The sequence below is a fragment of the Chrysemys picta genome, chromosome 9, assembly GCF_011386835.1.
Source record: "Chrysemys picta bellii isolate R12L10 chromosome 9, ASM1138683v2, whole genome shotgun sequence".
Classification (NCBI taxonomy): domain Eukaryota; kingdom Metazoa; phylum Chordata; order Testudines; family Emydidae; genus Chrysemys; species Chrysemys picta.
In genome coordinates this window covers 22,880,534-22,895,621 of record NC_088799.1, presented here as the reverse complement: position 1 = coordinate 22,895,621, position 15,088 = coordinate 22,880,534, and the positions used below count along the sequence as shown (strand labels likewise).

At 42.3% G+C, this 15,088-nt stretch overlaps 1 protein-coding gene across 1 annotated transcript in view; it reads left to right on the top strand.

The window, feature by feature from the left end:
* The first annotated feature begins 1,816 nt into the window (after nucleotides 1-1,816).
* The window catches only part of LOC135973651 (uncharacterized), a 35,640-nt gene continuing 22,368 nt past the window's right edge, over nucleotides 1,817-15,088 (top strand). The window contains exons 1-2 of the mRNA XM_065557843.1: nucleotides 1,817-3,101; nucleotides 5,457-5,534. Coding sequence (XP_065413915.1) covers nucleotides 5,475-5,534 — 60 coding nt within the window. The 5' untranslated portion in view covers nucleotides 1,817-3,101; nucleotides 5,457-5,474. The remainder of the gene's footprint in view (nucleotides 3,102-5,456; nucleotides 5,535-15,088) is intronic.

The window sequence follows — 15,088 nt, the reverse complement described above, 5'->3', positions numbered from 1 at the left end:
CATTGGTAACAGAGCGATGCAGTGAACGGTGGCACAACGAACAACAGTGGCAAAGTTAACAGTGAGCAACTGGAGGAATGAGCAAGGTGCCTCCTTGCCCCCTGACCTGGGAGGTGAACTCATGAAAGCACCTCTGAACTCTGAGTCTCCATTTAGCAAGGACAACACTGGTGAATGTGGTGCAGTGGAAAGAAAAGTGAGGGGCACATTAAATAAACATTTGTTTGTTGGACTATATTTTAGTGACTTTGCTCCAGTATGCTAGATTTGTGACTGGGAATGGAAACTTACATAAATGTTTCCTAGTAGGCCAAGATTTTTAAAATGCATTTGTCAAGGTTGTTATCTCACATTGTTGCTATCCTGAGAGGTCATTATATTGGGGAGTTTCCGTACTAAACATTTTTATTATTATAATTAATTTTTACATAAGAATGGCCATACTGGGTCAGACCAATGGTCCATATAGCCCAGTATCCTGTCTTCCGACAGTGGTCAAGGCCAGGTGCTTGAGAGGGAATGAACAGAACAGGTAATCATCAAGTGATCCATCTCCTATTGCCCATTTCCCAGCTTCTGGCAAACAGGCTAGGGACACTCAGAGCATGGTATTGCATCCCCCCCCCCCCCCCCCCATCCTGCCTAATAGATACTGATGGACCTATTCTCCAGGAATTTATCTACTTCTTTTTTTAAATCTGTTATAGTTTTGGTCTTTACAGCATTCCCTGACAAAGAGTTCCATGGGTTGACTTTATGTTGTGTGAAGAAGTACTTCCTTTTGTTTTTTTTTAAACCTGCTGCCTATTAATTTCATTGGGTGACTGCTAGTTCTTATGTTATGTGAAGGATTAAAGAACATTTCCTTATTCACTTTCTTCACACCAGTCAAGATTTTATAAACTTCTATCATATCCCCCTTAGTCGTCTCTTTTCTAAGCTGAAAAGTCCCAGTCATTTTAATCTCTCCTCCTGTTTCATACCCCTAATCATTTTAGTTGCCCATCTCTGTACCTTTTCCAATTCCAACATATCTTTTTTGGGATGTGGTGACCAGATCTGCACACAGTATTCAAGATGGTGCGTGTACCATGGATTTATATAGAGGCAATATGGTATTTTCTGTCTTATTATCTATCCCTTTCTTAATGATTCCCAACATTCTGTTTGCTTTTTTGACTGCCGCTGCACATTGAGTGGCTATTTTCAGAGAACCATCCACAGGACTCCAACATCTCTTTTTCTTGAGTGTTAACAGCTAATTTAGACCCCGTCATTTTGTATGTATAGTTGAGATTATGTTTTCCAATGTGCATTACTTTGCATTTATCAACATTGAATTTCATCTGCCATTTTGTTGCCCTGTCACCCAGTTTTGTAAGATCCCTTTGTAACTTTGGACTTAACTATCTTGAATAGTTGTATCATCTGCAAATTTTGCCAGCTCACTGTTTACCCATTTTTCCAGATCATTTATGAATATGTTGAACAGTAATGGTCCCAGTACTAACCCCTCAGGGATACCACTATTTATCTCTCTCCATTCTGAAAACTGATAATTTATTCCTACCCTTTGTTTTCCATCTTTTAACCAGTTACGGATCCATAAGAGGACTTCCCTCATCTTATCCCATGATGGCTTACTTTTCAAAAGTCAATTTAAATTATATATATATATATATTTTTCAATTATATTTGTTTGTTTTAGAAATCCAGACTGTTATGTGTTTTGGTGTAATTTGCATTATCCTTACATTAAATTTGCATTAACCTAACAAAACATTTAATTTATTCATATCTCTTTTATATGTTGCAGGTCAAAGTGAAAATGAAAAGACAAAAAACAATGCAACAATTTTTGCACTCAAAGGCCTCAAAAACCAGCCTAGATGAAGAACACATCATGAACCAAGAATATACATGTCAGCTGAAGGTTCAAGTGGCGTATCTACATCCGACCAGCCTGAAGCACAAATACAGCTACCTAGTGAAGAAACAGTGTCTCCAAAACCTAAAGGCAGTTCCTGATGCTTGTCAGTCAATCTGTTCCCATTTATTGAAGTTACAAAAGATGGCTACTGGTGCACCTCTTGCAAAAAAGCTTACGAAGAAGGAAAGCTTTCCAGTGCTATAATTGGTAGAAGTGGAGGTGCTTGGTTTGTCAGACCGATCAGCAAAGCCAATGCTGACAAACTATGTGAAAAGGCTGCAAAACACCACGTCTCTGGAGTGCATCAACATGCAGAAAGCCTTATAAGCCCATTTTCAAAGCCAATTTTAGAAGTACTTAATGAGGCTGTTAAGAATGTTCGAGACACAACACAGTTCATGCGAACAAACGTGGCTGTGGCATCATACTTTCTATTTAAGCAAGAGATACCACACACTACAAACTGGAGGCCAATGTTAAGTGCATTGTCACTTGTTCACCTGAAGTTGAACACTGGTTCCGAACAAGACCAGCAAATGCTCACTATCTTTCTGCAAGAAACTCAACTGACTGGCTAGAAGCATACTGTGCAACAGTGAAAGACTCAACAGTTGAAAAAGCGAAGAACTCTCTCACCACGTTCAAAAAATTTACATACATGGCTGATGAATGCACCGATGCAAATGGGATCAAGTATTAAGTCACTGTGTACATTATCTTGATGTCAGTGGTAGGCCAGTAGTTGCATTTCTAGATGTTTGTTATAGAAGACACATCGGCTGCATCTGTAACAACCCACATCTTAGAAGAGTTAAATGCTTGTCAGTTGGACCCCAAACGGATGGCTGCTTGTGCATTTGATGGAGCTGCAAGCCTCTCTGGAAGACCTGGTGGAGTACAAGCTTTGCTCAGAGACTGGCCTGGCGTGGTAAAGTGTCCTACTATGGAGGACAGAATAAGGCTGCACTGCCCAGAAACCTTCTGCAAAGGCTTTTGGAGTACCTCCAGGAGAGCTTTATGGAGATGTCCTTGGAGGATTTCCGCTCCATCCCCAGACACGTTAACAGACTTTTCCAGTAGCTGCACTGGCCGCGAATGCATCCCAAGTCCTCAGGGCAAATTAATCATTAAAAAAACGCTTGCTTTTAAACCATGTTTTATATTTTAAAAGGTAAACTCACCAGAGGTCCCTTCCATGGCCTCATTGTCTGGGATACTGCCTTGGGAGGGTACTTCAGTCAGGCTGAGAAAAAGATCCTGGCTGTTGGGGAGAACGGAGTGCTGTGTGCTCTCGGCAAGCTTGTCGTTGTCCTCCTCCTCATCTTTTTCCCTGTCTGCAGAATCCTTAGGCATGGCTGAGATTACCCCCTCCTCAGAATCCACGGTCAGAGGTGGGGTAGTGGTGGCGACCCCCCCTAGAATTGCATGCAGCTTAGCGTAGAAGCGGCATGTCTGCGGACCCAGAGCGACCGTTTGCCTCCTTTGTTTTTTGATAGGCTTGTCTGAGCTCCTTAACTTTCACGCAGCATTGATATGAGTCCCTATTGTGGCCTCTCTCCATCCTGCCCTTGGAGATTTTTTCAAATGTTTTGGCATTTCGTCTTTTGGAACATAGTTCTGCTAGCACAGAATCCTCTCCCCATATAGTGATCAGATCCAGTACCTCCCGTATGGTCCATGCTGGTGCTCTTTTTCGATTCTCGGACTGCATAGTTACCTGTGCTGATGAGCTCTGCATGGTCACCTGTGCTCTCCATGCTGGGCAAACAGGAAATGAAATTCAAAAGTTCACAGGGCTTTTCCCGTCTACCTGGCCAGTGCATCCAAGTTCAGATTGCTGACCAGAGCGGTCACAATGGTGCACTGTGGGATAGCTCCCGGAGGCCAATACCGTTGAATTGCGGCCACGCTAACCCTAATTCGAAATGGCAATGTCGATTTCGGTGCTACTCCCTTCATCGGGGAGGAGTACAGAAATCGATTTTAAGAGTCCTTTATTTCGAAGTAAATGGCTTCGTTCTGTGGACGGGTGCAGGGTTAATTCGATTTAATGCTGCTAAATTCGACCTAAACTCATAGTGCAGACCAGGCCTTAGTATAAAATAGGAGACAACAGGTGACTATAACAAACCGGTGGGGAGAGCACCAGGTAACAATGAGACAAGTCTAGTCAGCATGAGAAGTGGCAGTCATTAACACCCAATGCCTAACCCTTGTTGAGTTTTTTGTAAGCATCACAGCAAAGTCTTTACGAGTGATTAGCAAGAGAACAATGAGGTGGTTTTGCAAATGTTTATGGGTAGGTCCTCCTGTGCATAAGAGGCAACTTAGAAGAAATACCGTGGAATATAGAAATCCTTCAATACGAGAATGTGACTCAAAAGGGCAAATGCTGTTGCAGAGGTGATCAATTGCCTTGCTCAAAACTAATGTCAAAGACCACAGTAGATATAAATAATCACAAGATAGCAAATAGACCAAAAAAACCCAACGACAGATAAGCATTAGATCTGCATCTTCCAAAGCTAAATAGAAGTGGCTCTGATCCTGTGGAAAGTCACTTAGATGGCTTGTGGCAAGTATGTCCCAAGTATGAGGACTTTTCAGCATTTTATTTTTATTTGGCAATGGGAAATCTATATGTTCTTTGTAGCCTTCCTAATCCCATTTCCTGCATCTCTTCTTCTCACCGCTGCGTCCCCCCACAAGTACATCTCCTGCAAATATTTTGTTACAAACTCAAAAATGGGGATGTTTTTTAAGAAAATAGCACTTTTTTCCCCAAAACCAAACCGGTATGTTCCTGGGGGGATATTTTATCAGCAAAGATGGCTTTTATAATCCAAACCTGCAAAAATGTGCACTTTTGCATGTTTTTGGTGCAAGAACAGTCATTTTATCAAAATCGTGCTAAAGTGAGAGGTGTGTGTGTGTGTGTGTGTGTGTGTGTGTGTGAAATGACACTATGCAAAATGGCAGCATATGGAATTCAGACAAATAAAACCCACAAACATTGAATTGTTCCATCCCTTTCTCACTCTGCCTTCCCTTCTGATCCCTAGCCTGTCCCCTCTTCCAGCTACGGCCCTTCCTCTGAAAATCATGGTCTACTCCACACACAAACAATGAACTGTTCTGCTCTCTTCTCACTTTGCCTCCCCTCTTTGATGTGTCCAGCTTCTCACCTTTACCCATTCTGATACCCCCTCAATAGGGTGACCAGATGAGGGGAAGAAACTATCGGGACACACGTGTGGGGGGGGGAGTGCCCGCCAGCAGAGCAAAAACAAAAAACAAAACAAAAAAAGCCGAGTCCTGCTTTGGTCACCCTACCCCTCAAATGCCCAGCTATCTCTGTGGATTCCCCCACCCCAACCAGAGCTTGTACATTTATCAGGAAAAGTTAATTTGACACCAATTATTAACTCTGCTGTGAGACTTCAGTCAGTGGTAAAAGATAATTATGCGGCTTGTATATATTTCCAGTTATCATCATGATCTTACTATTCTTTTTAATTATGTGCAGAATCCTTTTAAGAGAGTAATGGGGAACGGGAACTCGCCTTGCCTACCTGATAGTAACCCAGTTATCCCAACTGAGCAGGTAAGATACATTTAAGCCTTTTCCAGTCATTGCAAGTAGGTGAATTGTAGCTTATGAAAATGCCTGTTTTAAGTGAAGACACTCCACCATTTTATTTCTATTACTTTTGGTAAAGCAAAGCTTCATTTTAGAAGCTACAGATTGCAGCAGTATTTTGCCTTTAGGCTTCAAAGTTACTATGTTCCATTAAGAATATCTTTGAATTTTATGCATGTTTGTTTATTAACCCATGCAGTGGACTAAGTCCCTTGCATCTGTTACAAGGGTCAAACCTCTCAGCTAACCCTGGAGTTACGTAAATAAACTGGATGGAAAGTTTACACTTCTGGAGGTGTCAGTAGTGACTGGATATTTGACTAAAGTCCCTCTGTTTCACAGCCTAATCACTTATTAAATTTCTGTCCAAATTGGCATCATAATTTTTCAGGGAACAATGGAGTCTTCCATGTAGGTTTTTATTCTAAAATGCTCTCTTTTAAATGTTGTTGATGTTTGTCTCACATTCCCTTTGATTTCCTCTAGTTAAACAGCCACGGTCCCACAAACTCCAACTTTCTCTCTCACGTGCACACTCTGATAACATCTCGATATAGGCCACTTTAAAAATTAAATACAAAAAGTGATTCCCCCTTATCTGGTGTAAGTGGTCTGAGCTATGCCAGGTGTTTCCTGATGCTACCTTCTTGCCTCACCTGCTCCACTCTGCACAGACACCCTTGGAGGCAGGATGGGCTGCAGCAGCTAAGGAGAAGGGCTGTGCAAAGCCAAGCAGGTGAAGGAAGTCAAGGCAATAAGGGCATTAGGGGTTGAGGAAGGTTTTGGTCAGGAAGGGAGGCTGAGCAGGGATGGTCTGGTGGGAAGAGGATTTGTGTAAGGGAGACCCTAGAGTGGTGGGGAATCAGTGCTTTGCAGGGACCCTGGAGTCCCAGTCCAGGATATTGGTGCATCAAGGGTTCCCCATAGTGCAGCTGCCTAGTACACCAGAGGCTCTAAATCACCAACATTGGGAAGTCCTACAATCATTGATGCCACTAGGCTCACCTCCACCCAAGCACCCTGTTCAGCCCTTGCCCACTACACGCTACTGTGCTCTTCCGCTGCCCCATCTCTCTTTACCATCAGCATTGTCAGAGTTAAGGCTGCACACTTGCTCCCAAGTATGGTGGAGAAGGTATGTACATTGTGAGTAGTGGATGGTTATGGGTGAGTATGACAAGGACAGAGAACCTATATCGTGAAGTGGAACAAAGGAGGACTTGCAGTGCTGATTTCCTAGATTTTTAGAGATTATGAAGGTGACATTTGCACTTGAGCAATCTTGATTCTAAATTAACCAAGTGTTGTAATTTGGGGAATACAAAGCTTGAATGCTGAGCTCCTTCACTGGTCTGGGTTAGGGGAGGCCCCTTTCATATATCAAAGCAAAGGCATCTGCGCCTTCCTCGAGACTGAGACAAATATACTCACTTAAAATCCGGTTGCCAGTGAGTGGCCCTTGAGAATGGAGGGAGCATTCTGTAGCAGCAGGTTCTGAAGGTACCTGGTCATTTGGTGGTGATAAAAAGGAAATCTGTTTAATGTCTAATGACTGATAGTAGGAAAAAGATTAGTTGTCTAAATAAAAAAATTCCCTTTACATATTTATACAAGATGATCAGAGGCTGGAATATGCGATTTTGTATCTGTTTAGAGTACGTTTACCTTGGTTCACACAACTTTGGCCAAATGTAGAGGTGACATAAATGGTGATGTAAGTTACATGCTAATAAATGGGAGTAAGTGTGTATTATATAACAAGGCAGAGACCCTTCCAGGACACTGAAACAAGGATAATTTATAAGCCAAGGGTGTGTTGAAAAACAGACATCAGGATGGTGTGAGAAAGTCTAAGATAAAGGTGGGGGCTCATGGCCTGTTTTGTTTTCACCCTTCTATTGACCACTTTCCTTCTACAACCTGTAAATTCCACAGATTTACCCTCCATCTACCATTGTACAAGTTACACCACAATTTATATAATCTTTGACTCTATCCCCTTAGGGTTTTTTACTATTGAAATGGAAGCAGGAAGGGTTTTGGACTTATTGAACTGTTAGTGTACAAAGCAATCTGAGATTTTCTTTTTCTTACAGCTGTTTCTCATGCATCAAATATTTGTTTAGCAACCAGTTATTTTAAGTTATGTCATATTTGAAGAATATTGGCTATAACCCGTATAAAGCTTTTACAATAGACCATACTGGCTCATAATCACTAACAGATGCCTTTGCAATGGAATGGAATGAATTTGGACAAAATTGTGTTTATTTTCTTTTGCAACTTTTACAGTTAAGTTCTGACTTTGGCATCTCACAGTAGTTTACAAAACAAGTTCTTTATGGCCCCATTGCATGTTTTCAAGTAAATCATGCATGGCATTTTGTTTTATCCATCAATAACTATGGCCTGCTTATTTTTATTTTCAACAATTATTCATAGAGGGAGTTTTACATTTTTTTTATAGTCTCCAAAATTTGGTGTTGGATAAATCGAGTTCTGAAGAATTGATCTTTTTAATTATTTCAAGGCTGAACTTGCTTAGGGTAAATTCAGATTTTTTTTTTAACGTATTTACCATTAGACTGAGTTTTACCATTTTTAATCCTTTTTGGGTTAGATTTTTAAAAGGCAGCTTGTACACATGCACACATCTTGTACCACTGAGGACAGATTCCATTCCTTGCACACATAAGTGATAGACTTCTCATTCACAAAACGTATTTGTCAAAATGGATATTGTGCATGTAAACCACCTTGCTTTATCATGCAGGTGATAGTGATCTAAAAATGTTTGTTTGGTGTGCTTGCATGCAAAAGGAGGCTGTATTAAAGCATAAATTAGGCTTTTAATGTTTTAAGAGTATGTATTACCGAAGTACAGATGCTCTGAAATAGTTTTTGAATACCGTGTGCTGATGTGGTTATTGTGAGGTTTAATATGAGGGCTGTTGGGGAAAAAAGAAACAGGAAAAGAAAGAATGGTTCAAGATGAGCCACCATCCAGCAAACATTAGAGGGCTGTTAAGGGACAATGGCAGAGCCATTCATTGTCTCTGTGGACTCTGGTTCACTATCTTGCTGAGCCTATAGGACTGGTTTTGTGCAGAAGAGACAAAGCTTAAGAACAAAGAAGGACTGTAGTAGCTTTAAAAAGGTCTCTCTCTGAAGAGAAGGTGGAGCTGTTTGGGGGAACCAGGTTGAGACAGAGGTGCCTGCTGGCCAGCTGGGGTGTCTGAAGAAGATAGCCCTATGTAGGTTAATATCTGGAGATGGTAAGTCTTTAGGTGAGATAAACGTATGTAGACTTAAAATCCTTCTTTTCTAAATGCGTTGTTCCTATTGTTCAAATAAACAATGCCCTGGTGTAAGAAGGATGTCTGATCACCATATACAGTACAACTGGTCATAGACTTCCAAAGGGAAGAACCGTAGGTGTGTGAACGCAGTTAGACTTGGGTAAGTGCAGTTGACACACAGGGTGCTGCAGCCCAGGGCCTGTTCCAAGAGTGGAAGAACTGTGGAATTCTACCCAGGACAGGTACAGGCCAGGGCCGGCTTTAGCAAGTGCGGGGCCCGATTCGTGGGGCTTATACTCACCGGGCAGTGCTCCAAGTCTTCGGTGGCACTTTGTATTGCCGCATTCCGGCCCAGGGAGGGGTGCCGCCGGGCTTGCCGTGCTCCAACCGGGAGAGCAGGGCCGCGGGGCTTTGGAGCTGCAGCCGGGGGAGCGGGGCTTTGGAGCTCCGGCCAGGGGAGAGGGGCCGTGGGCTTGCTGCGCTCTGGCTGGGCGCTGGACCCTCTTAGGCATGGGGCCCGATTCCGGGGAATCGAGGGAATCAGCCTAGGCGTGACACTTGAGAGGTGCACTCAGACCACAAAGGGGGACAGAAATGCAGCTAGTTCTACAACTGTGACAGTGTGTATGTTTTATATCTTTTACATCACAAAATATGTCAGTGGTCCATGAGGGAGAAATACAGAGGGATTTATGAAATGCTGATGATTTTTGAGATACTGAATCCTGCTTAATAGTAGTACTGTACATGAAATTTACAGTACTAGATCAGATCAATGGTCAATATACTATCCTTTAGGGCAGGGGTTCTTAACTGTTTTCTTTCTGAGTCCTCCTATCAACATGCTATAAAAACTCTGCAGTCCACCTGTGCCACAACAACTGTTTTTCAGCCCCAGTGTGGCAGGGCTTGCCTCAACCCCACCGCAGCTTGGGGCTTGGACTTCAGCGGTGGGGCTCTGGCTTTGGCTTTCTACCCTGGGTCCCAGCAAGTCTAATGCCATCCCTGCTTGGCGGACCCCCTGGAACCTGCTCGCAACCCCCTGGTTGAGAACTGCTGTTTTAGGCGACTGCTAACCTTATTTACTAATGACCTCTATAATGCACCTAGTTAGTCATGCAGTGTTTGTACACAGAGAAGGGGAGAAATTCCTACTTGACCTCTGTGTAAGCGGGGGAATGGTCCCGCTATTTTGGGGAACTTTCCTGGCTTCTGCACTACCCCGGTGAAGTGGGCTGCTGAAAGGATCTGAGTCCTCGCTCCCACTTCCTTTACCCAGAGGCCTCCCTGCCCTTGAGGACTCCCCTCTGGCTCTGGCTGCTGCAGCTCTCTTCCCAGGGCAGGTCTGATCTCTCTGGGCTGTGCTCTGGCTTTGGCGCTGCAGCTCTGCTTCCAGCAGCTTAGCTCGGGCCCCTGCTCTCTCCTTAACTCAGCCCCCCATCTGTCTGACTCAGGCAATTCCAGTTCACACGGAGGACGGGACTCCCCCTGGCCTCCTGACTCCCTAATTAGCCTGCCCGCCTTGTCAATCAGGCTGATCTGGAGCATTGGCCTCTCCCCATTGTTCCTGGGGACTGTCAGTCTCAGGCTCCTGATTTGCCATTGACCCCTCCCCTTTTAGTGCTGGGAGCTAGTCAACCAAAACACCCCCACTGAATGTTAGTAAGGGGGCAACAGTCCCCTTACATCTGCATTGGTCAGATTAGGCCCTAAAACATGAGATTTGATTGTACATTTGCAATAGCTTTTATAGCTATAAATGTTAGTGCTCAGAAAACTGTCCAGTTAATTATTAAATCCAACCAGGAACACTTCATTTCCCTTTGACAGTTATATAATGACAGTCTGCACCTAATCCATTGGGTTTAATGCCCAGTGAGTAGGGCAGAACAGCACTAGCTCCAGCTTCTGAAGAAAGAAAGTGGTGGTGAGTTTGATAGCACTGTAAAATGCATTATAGTGAACTGAAAATTTGTGTAGCTGAGCTTAACACTTGGGTATATACTATGAAGATGCTTTTGAATCTGCTTGGGTTACAAGGAGGCAGAAAAACTTCCAGTTTTTTAATTCAGACCTATTCATTCCACTCACAGGGTGATCTATGCCAACAAAACAAAACAAAGAGCAATGCAATAAGCCAATGCAATGCAATAGAGGTTCCCTTTTTTATTATTCATAGCTCTATCTGTTTTGAGATCCAGCTACTTCTCCTTAAAGGGCTTTGGGAACAAAGAAAACAGATACCAGTGACTGCACAAGAAAATCCAAGGCCCACCCTTTGTTACCCACCATTTTGGCAGAAAGAAAGTGTTTCTGGCATGTGAGACAGTACACTACCTTCCTGATTTTGAAGCATAAAGCAAAAATATTTTTGAATCTATTCACAAAATAACACTGTGTAATATGAGCTTAAGTGCATTTCCTGCTTCAAGAAATCTGGGAATAGATTTGCAAATAGACTTCCAGTAAATGCCCTCTCGGTCTCTGTAACTAATATGTTATGGAAAGGTTGTCAGGCAATGAGCAGGAACAGGATTTTGAAATTTTCTTTGTAAGTTCAGGGAGCTTATAATGCTGTATGGATGATACTTCTGTATCAGCCAAAATACCATGTGTGTATAAATTATATGTAATGTAAACTTGGATATAAGTTTATGTAAACTGTCAGTATCTTCTATGCCAATAAAAACTTTTTTGGTCTGAAGAAAAAACTCAACTTCAGTACTGTGTCTCAATGATCTCTTGCAGCAGTGAATCCCACAGGTTGAATATATATTGCATAAATAATTATTTAACTTTTTATTGGCTCTAAATTTACTGCCCTTTAATATAATTGTGCTTCCCCTTCCTCTTGACTTAATGGACAGGCTAACAGAGACCTTTAGTTTGGAAAAGAGAAGACTGAGAGGGGACATGATAGCAGTTTTCAGGTATTTAAAAGGGTGTCATAAGGAGGAGGGAGAAAACTTGTTCACCTTAGCCTCTAAGGATAGAACCAGAAGCAATGGGTTTAAACTGCAGCAAGGGAGGTCTAGGTTGGACATTAGGAAAAAGTTCCTAACTGTCAGGGTTGTTAAACACTGGAATAAATTGCCTAGGGAGGTTGTGGAATCTCCATCTCTGGAGATATTTAAGAGTAGGCTAGATAAATGTCTATCAGGGATGGTCTAGACAGTATTTGGTCCTGCCATGCGGGCAGGGGACTGGACTCGATGACCTCTCGAGGTCCCTTCCAGTCCTAGAATCTATGAATCTATTAATCTTTTCAGCTTCTGCTGCGTGTTAGTGGTGAGTGGACCAAAATTAGACACAGTCATTCATATGAAGATATACCATTGATGGCTATCTCATTACAATATTTTCTGTATTTTATATCCCTTTTAAAATTACTCCAGCTTTCAGTGAAATTGAAAATGTCATGATTACGCTTCAGAGAAGTCTTTTAACTGCTGCTGTACATTGGGCAAACCTCTCCATTGAATAATCCATGAGAACTTATGACCTTTTTTCCTCAGAGGATCCTGCTAGTTCAGAGGCACTCAGTATCGATAAGAAATCTAACTATATTTGCCAGTGTGCATAACTTTTAATCTGCCCTGTGCTGTCCAATCTACTTTAGTTTTGATGAATAAAAACAGTGGTCCTGAGCCTGCAAACACTGAAGCCCACGAGTAACTGTGTGAACTCAAGGAGACTACTAGCATGCAAAAAGTTATTCACACAGGATCAGAGCTTTAGTGGAGTCAGCTGACTTAACAAACTCAGTGTTTCCTTTCATCCTCCAAAAAGTTAATACATATATTAAACAGTGATCCCAATATAAGCCATTTGTTGTATCCACCAAGCAAAGTATTAACAACTTCAACAGAACTTTATTTACAGTGGAAGTCTCTTTTCCAATCTGTAGCTGCACACTCTGTAACTCTCCCAGCCTCCTCAACTCCTCCCCTCTCCTTCCTGTTTCCTGTCCTTTCAGACTACCAACAGCCAGTGCTCCCAGTTCTAATAATCACATGCAGCATCTAAACACCACACCATTTTAGTGTCAGTTCTAGTTATGCTATATGTATGTAATTTGGGGTCACTTTCCCTGTTTGTTTAATAATGAGACCATATCCTAGTGGGGGAATTCAGAATGAAACTGTTTGTATACCATTTGACAGCATATGTACTGTTTCCAGATTACTAATTCAGTACACGCACTAACCTGGAGTTTTAAAAGATTCTTTTTTGTGGGGGTATATTTAATATCAGTGCCACATTTACAGCTATCTGCCTTAGTAAATGGTCACAAACTTAAGAACCACCATCTTTACAACTCTCATTAGTTTCTTAATACGTGTACAATATCAGGTGTACACACTGATAGAAGACATGGTAAGATGCGACCATCTCTTGTTTCCTGCAGCAGAAAGGAGAGCTTCGCTGTGTGCTGGTCTGAAATACTCAGAGTGGATACAGTCATGGTATATCCTTGGCTTGTAGGTGGAAGATTAAATTTGTAAAAGTGAGATGAGTTTATACCAGAGATCTCTAAAACATAAGGCACTAATAATAGAATGTCTGTTTACAATGCAAAGAGAAACAAGCTAGAGCAATGTCTGAAGAGTGTGCTTTCTTAAGAGGCCAAAGACATGCTAACATTATTCCACTTGGGATCATCTCTAATTCATGATTACCTTATGAAAATCATTGAGGACAGTACAATTCCACATCTCATTTTAGGAGCTTAAACCCTTCTCAGAAAGAAGCAAGTTGCAGGAAACAGATGATAACTCCTAAAATGATACTATGCCACTGGTGAAAATTAAATTATCTGCAACTGATATATGAAATTCCATGTTATACAAAGGAAGTGCAAATTGTTGCTAACAGTTGTTCTTCCTAGCACTAAAAGCAGCATAGAATATCTCACTAACTAGTTCTTAGATAATTTTGTTCTTGGTCATGTAACAGCTGTGTATTTGGAAAATGTGAGGACCTTTAGTTTTCTTCCGGGTGGTTTGGATACACTTCAGGGAAATCTCAATTTATAGACTAGCTTACACAAACAAATCTCTTGAATGGCTGAATAAGACATAAATCACCACTGATTAATACACCAAAAGTAAGTATGAAACACCCAGCTAGTTCTGAGGAAGTGAGAAAACAATCCACTGACTTGCAATGAAATTAGCATTGTTGAGATTTACAAGGATGGAATGGCCTTCTGCCATTCTTCCAAGCTCTGGGCTCTACCTTTGGTTGTTGCACAAACAAATAAGACTCTTTCACTCATAGAACCTTAATATGAGATCAAATTGGCTGCTGCGATCCCAGCATTTTGACTTGGATTTTTTTTACATTTAAGTGACTATAATGCTCACAAAAAGTGTCATAATGGCAGCTCTGAAGTTCTGTTTGATCATAGAACATGTATAGTAAGTAGTGCCACTTCCCTATTCCACCATTATTCTTCACTCCACAGCTCCTCTGATTTGGCCAAATTGTGCAACAGGAAGAGGCGAACATGTGCAGTTCTTAAATGTGAAAGTGCTGATGATGAGTAAAAACTCTACCCAGCAGCAGATGACTGGAAACAAACAGGAAGACTACGCTAGTAAGAAATATTCCACCCTAGAAGTGTTGAGAATTTGTGCTAGTGCAGGCATTAACAGAGAGAGAATTATTCCTACTAATTAAGGCTAAGATTTTTGTCACGGATATTTTTTAGTAGAAGTCACGGACAGATCACAGGCAATAATGAAAAATTCACGGAAGCCCGTGACCTGTCCCTAACTTTTACTAAAAATATCCGTGACAAAATGGGGAGCCTGGACATCTGCCGGTGGGCTGGGAGCTGCAGGGTCCCCCTCTGCTGATGGCTCTGAGCTGTGGGGTTCCCCCACTGCCACCTGCAATGGCCTGGAGCTGCAGGGGTCCCCCTGCTGCCTGCAGTGGCCGGGAGCTGTGGGGGTCTGCCTGCCACCTGTGGCGGCCAGGAGCTGCAGCGGGGGTACCTCCCCGCAGCTCCCTGCCTCCACAAGCAGCAGGGGACCCTGCAGCTCCCAGCTGGCGCTAGCTGAAGTCACAGAGGTCTTTGGAAGTCATGGATTCCGTGATTTCCATGACCTCCATGATTAAATCGCAACCTAACTAATAATATAATCAGAACCAAATGTATTAGATTTTCAGTAGAGTGAGTCATGATAAGAGAAATACCAGTCTGTAGCCTCTGCC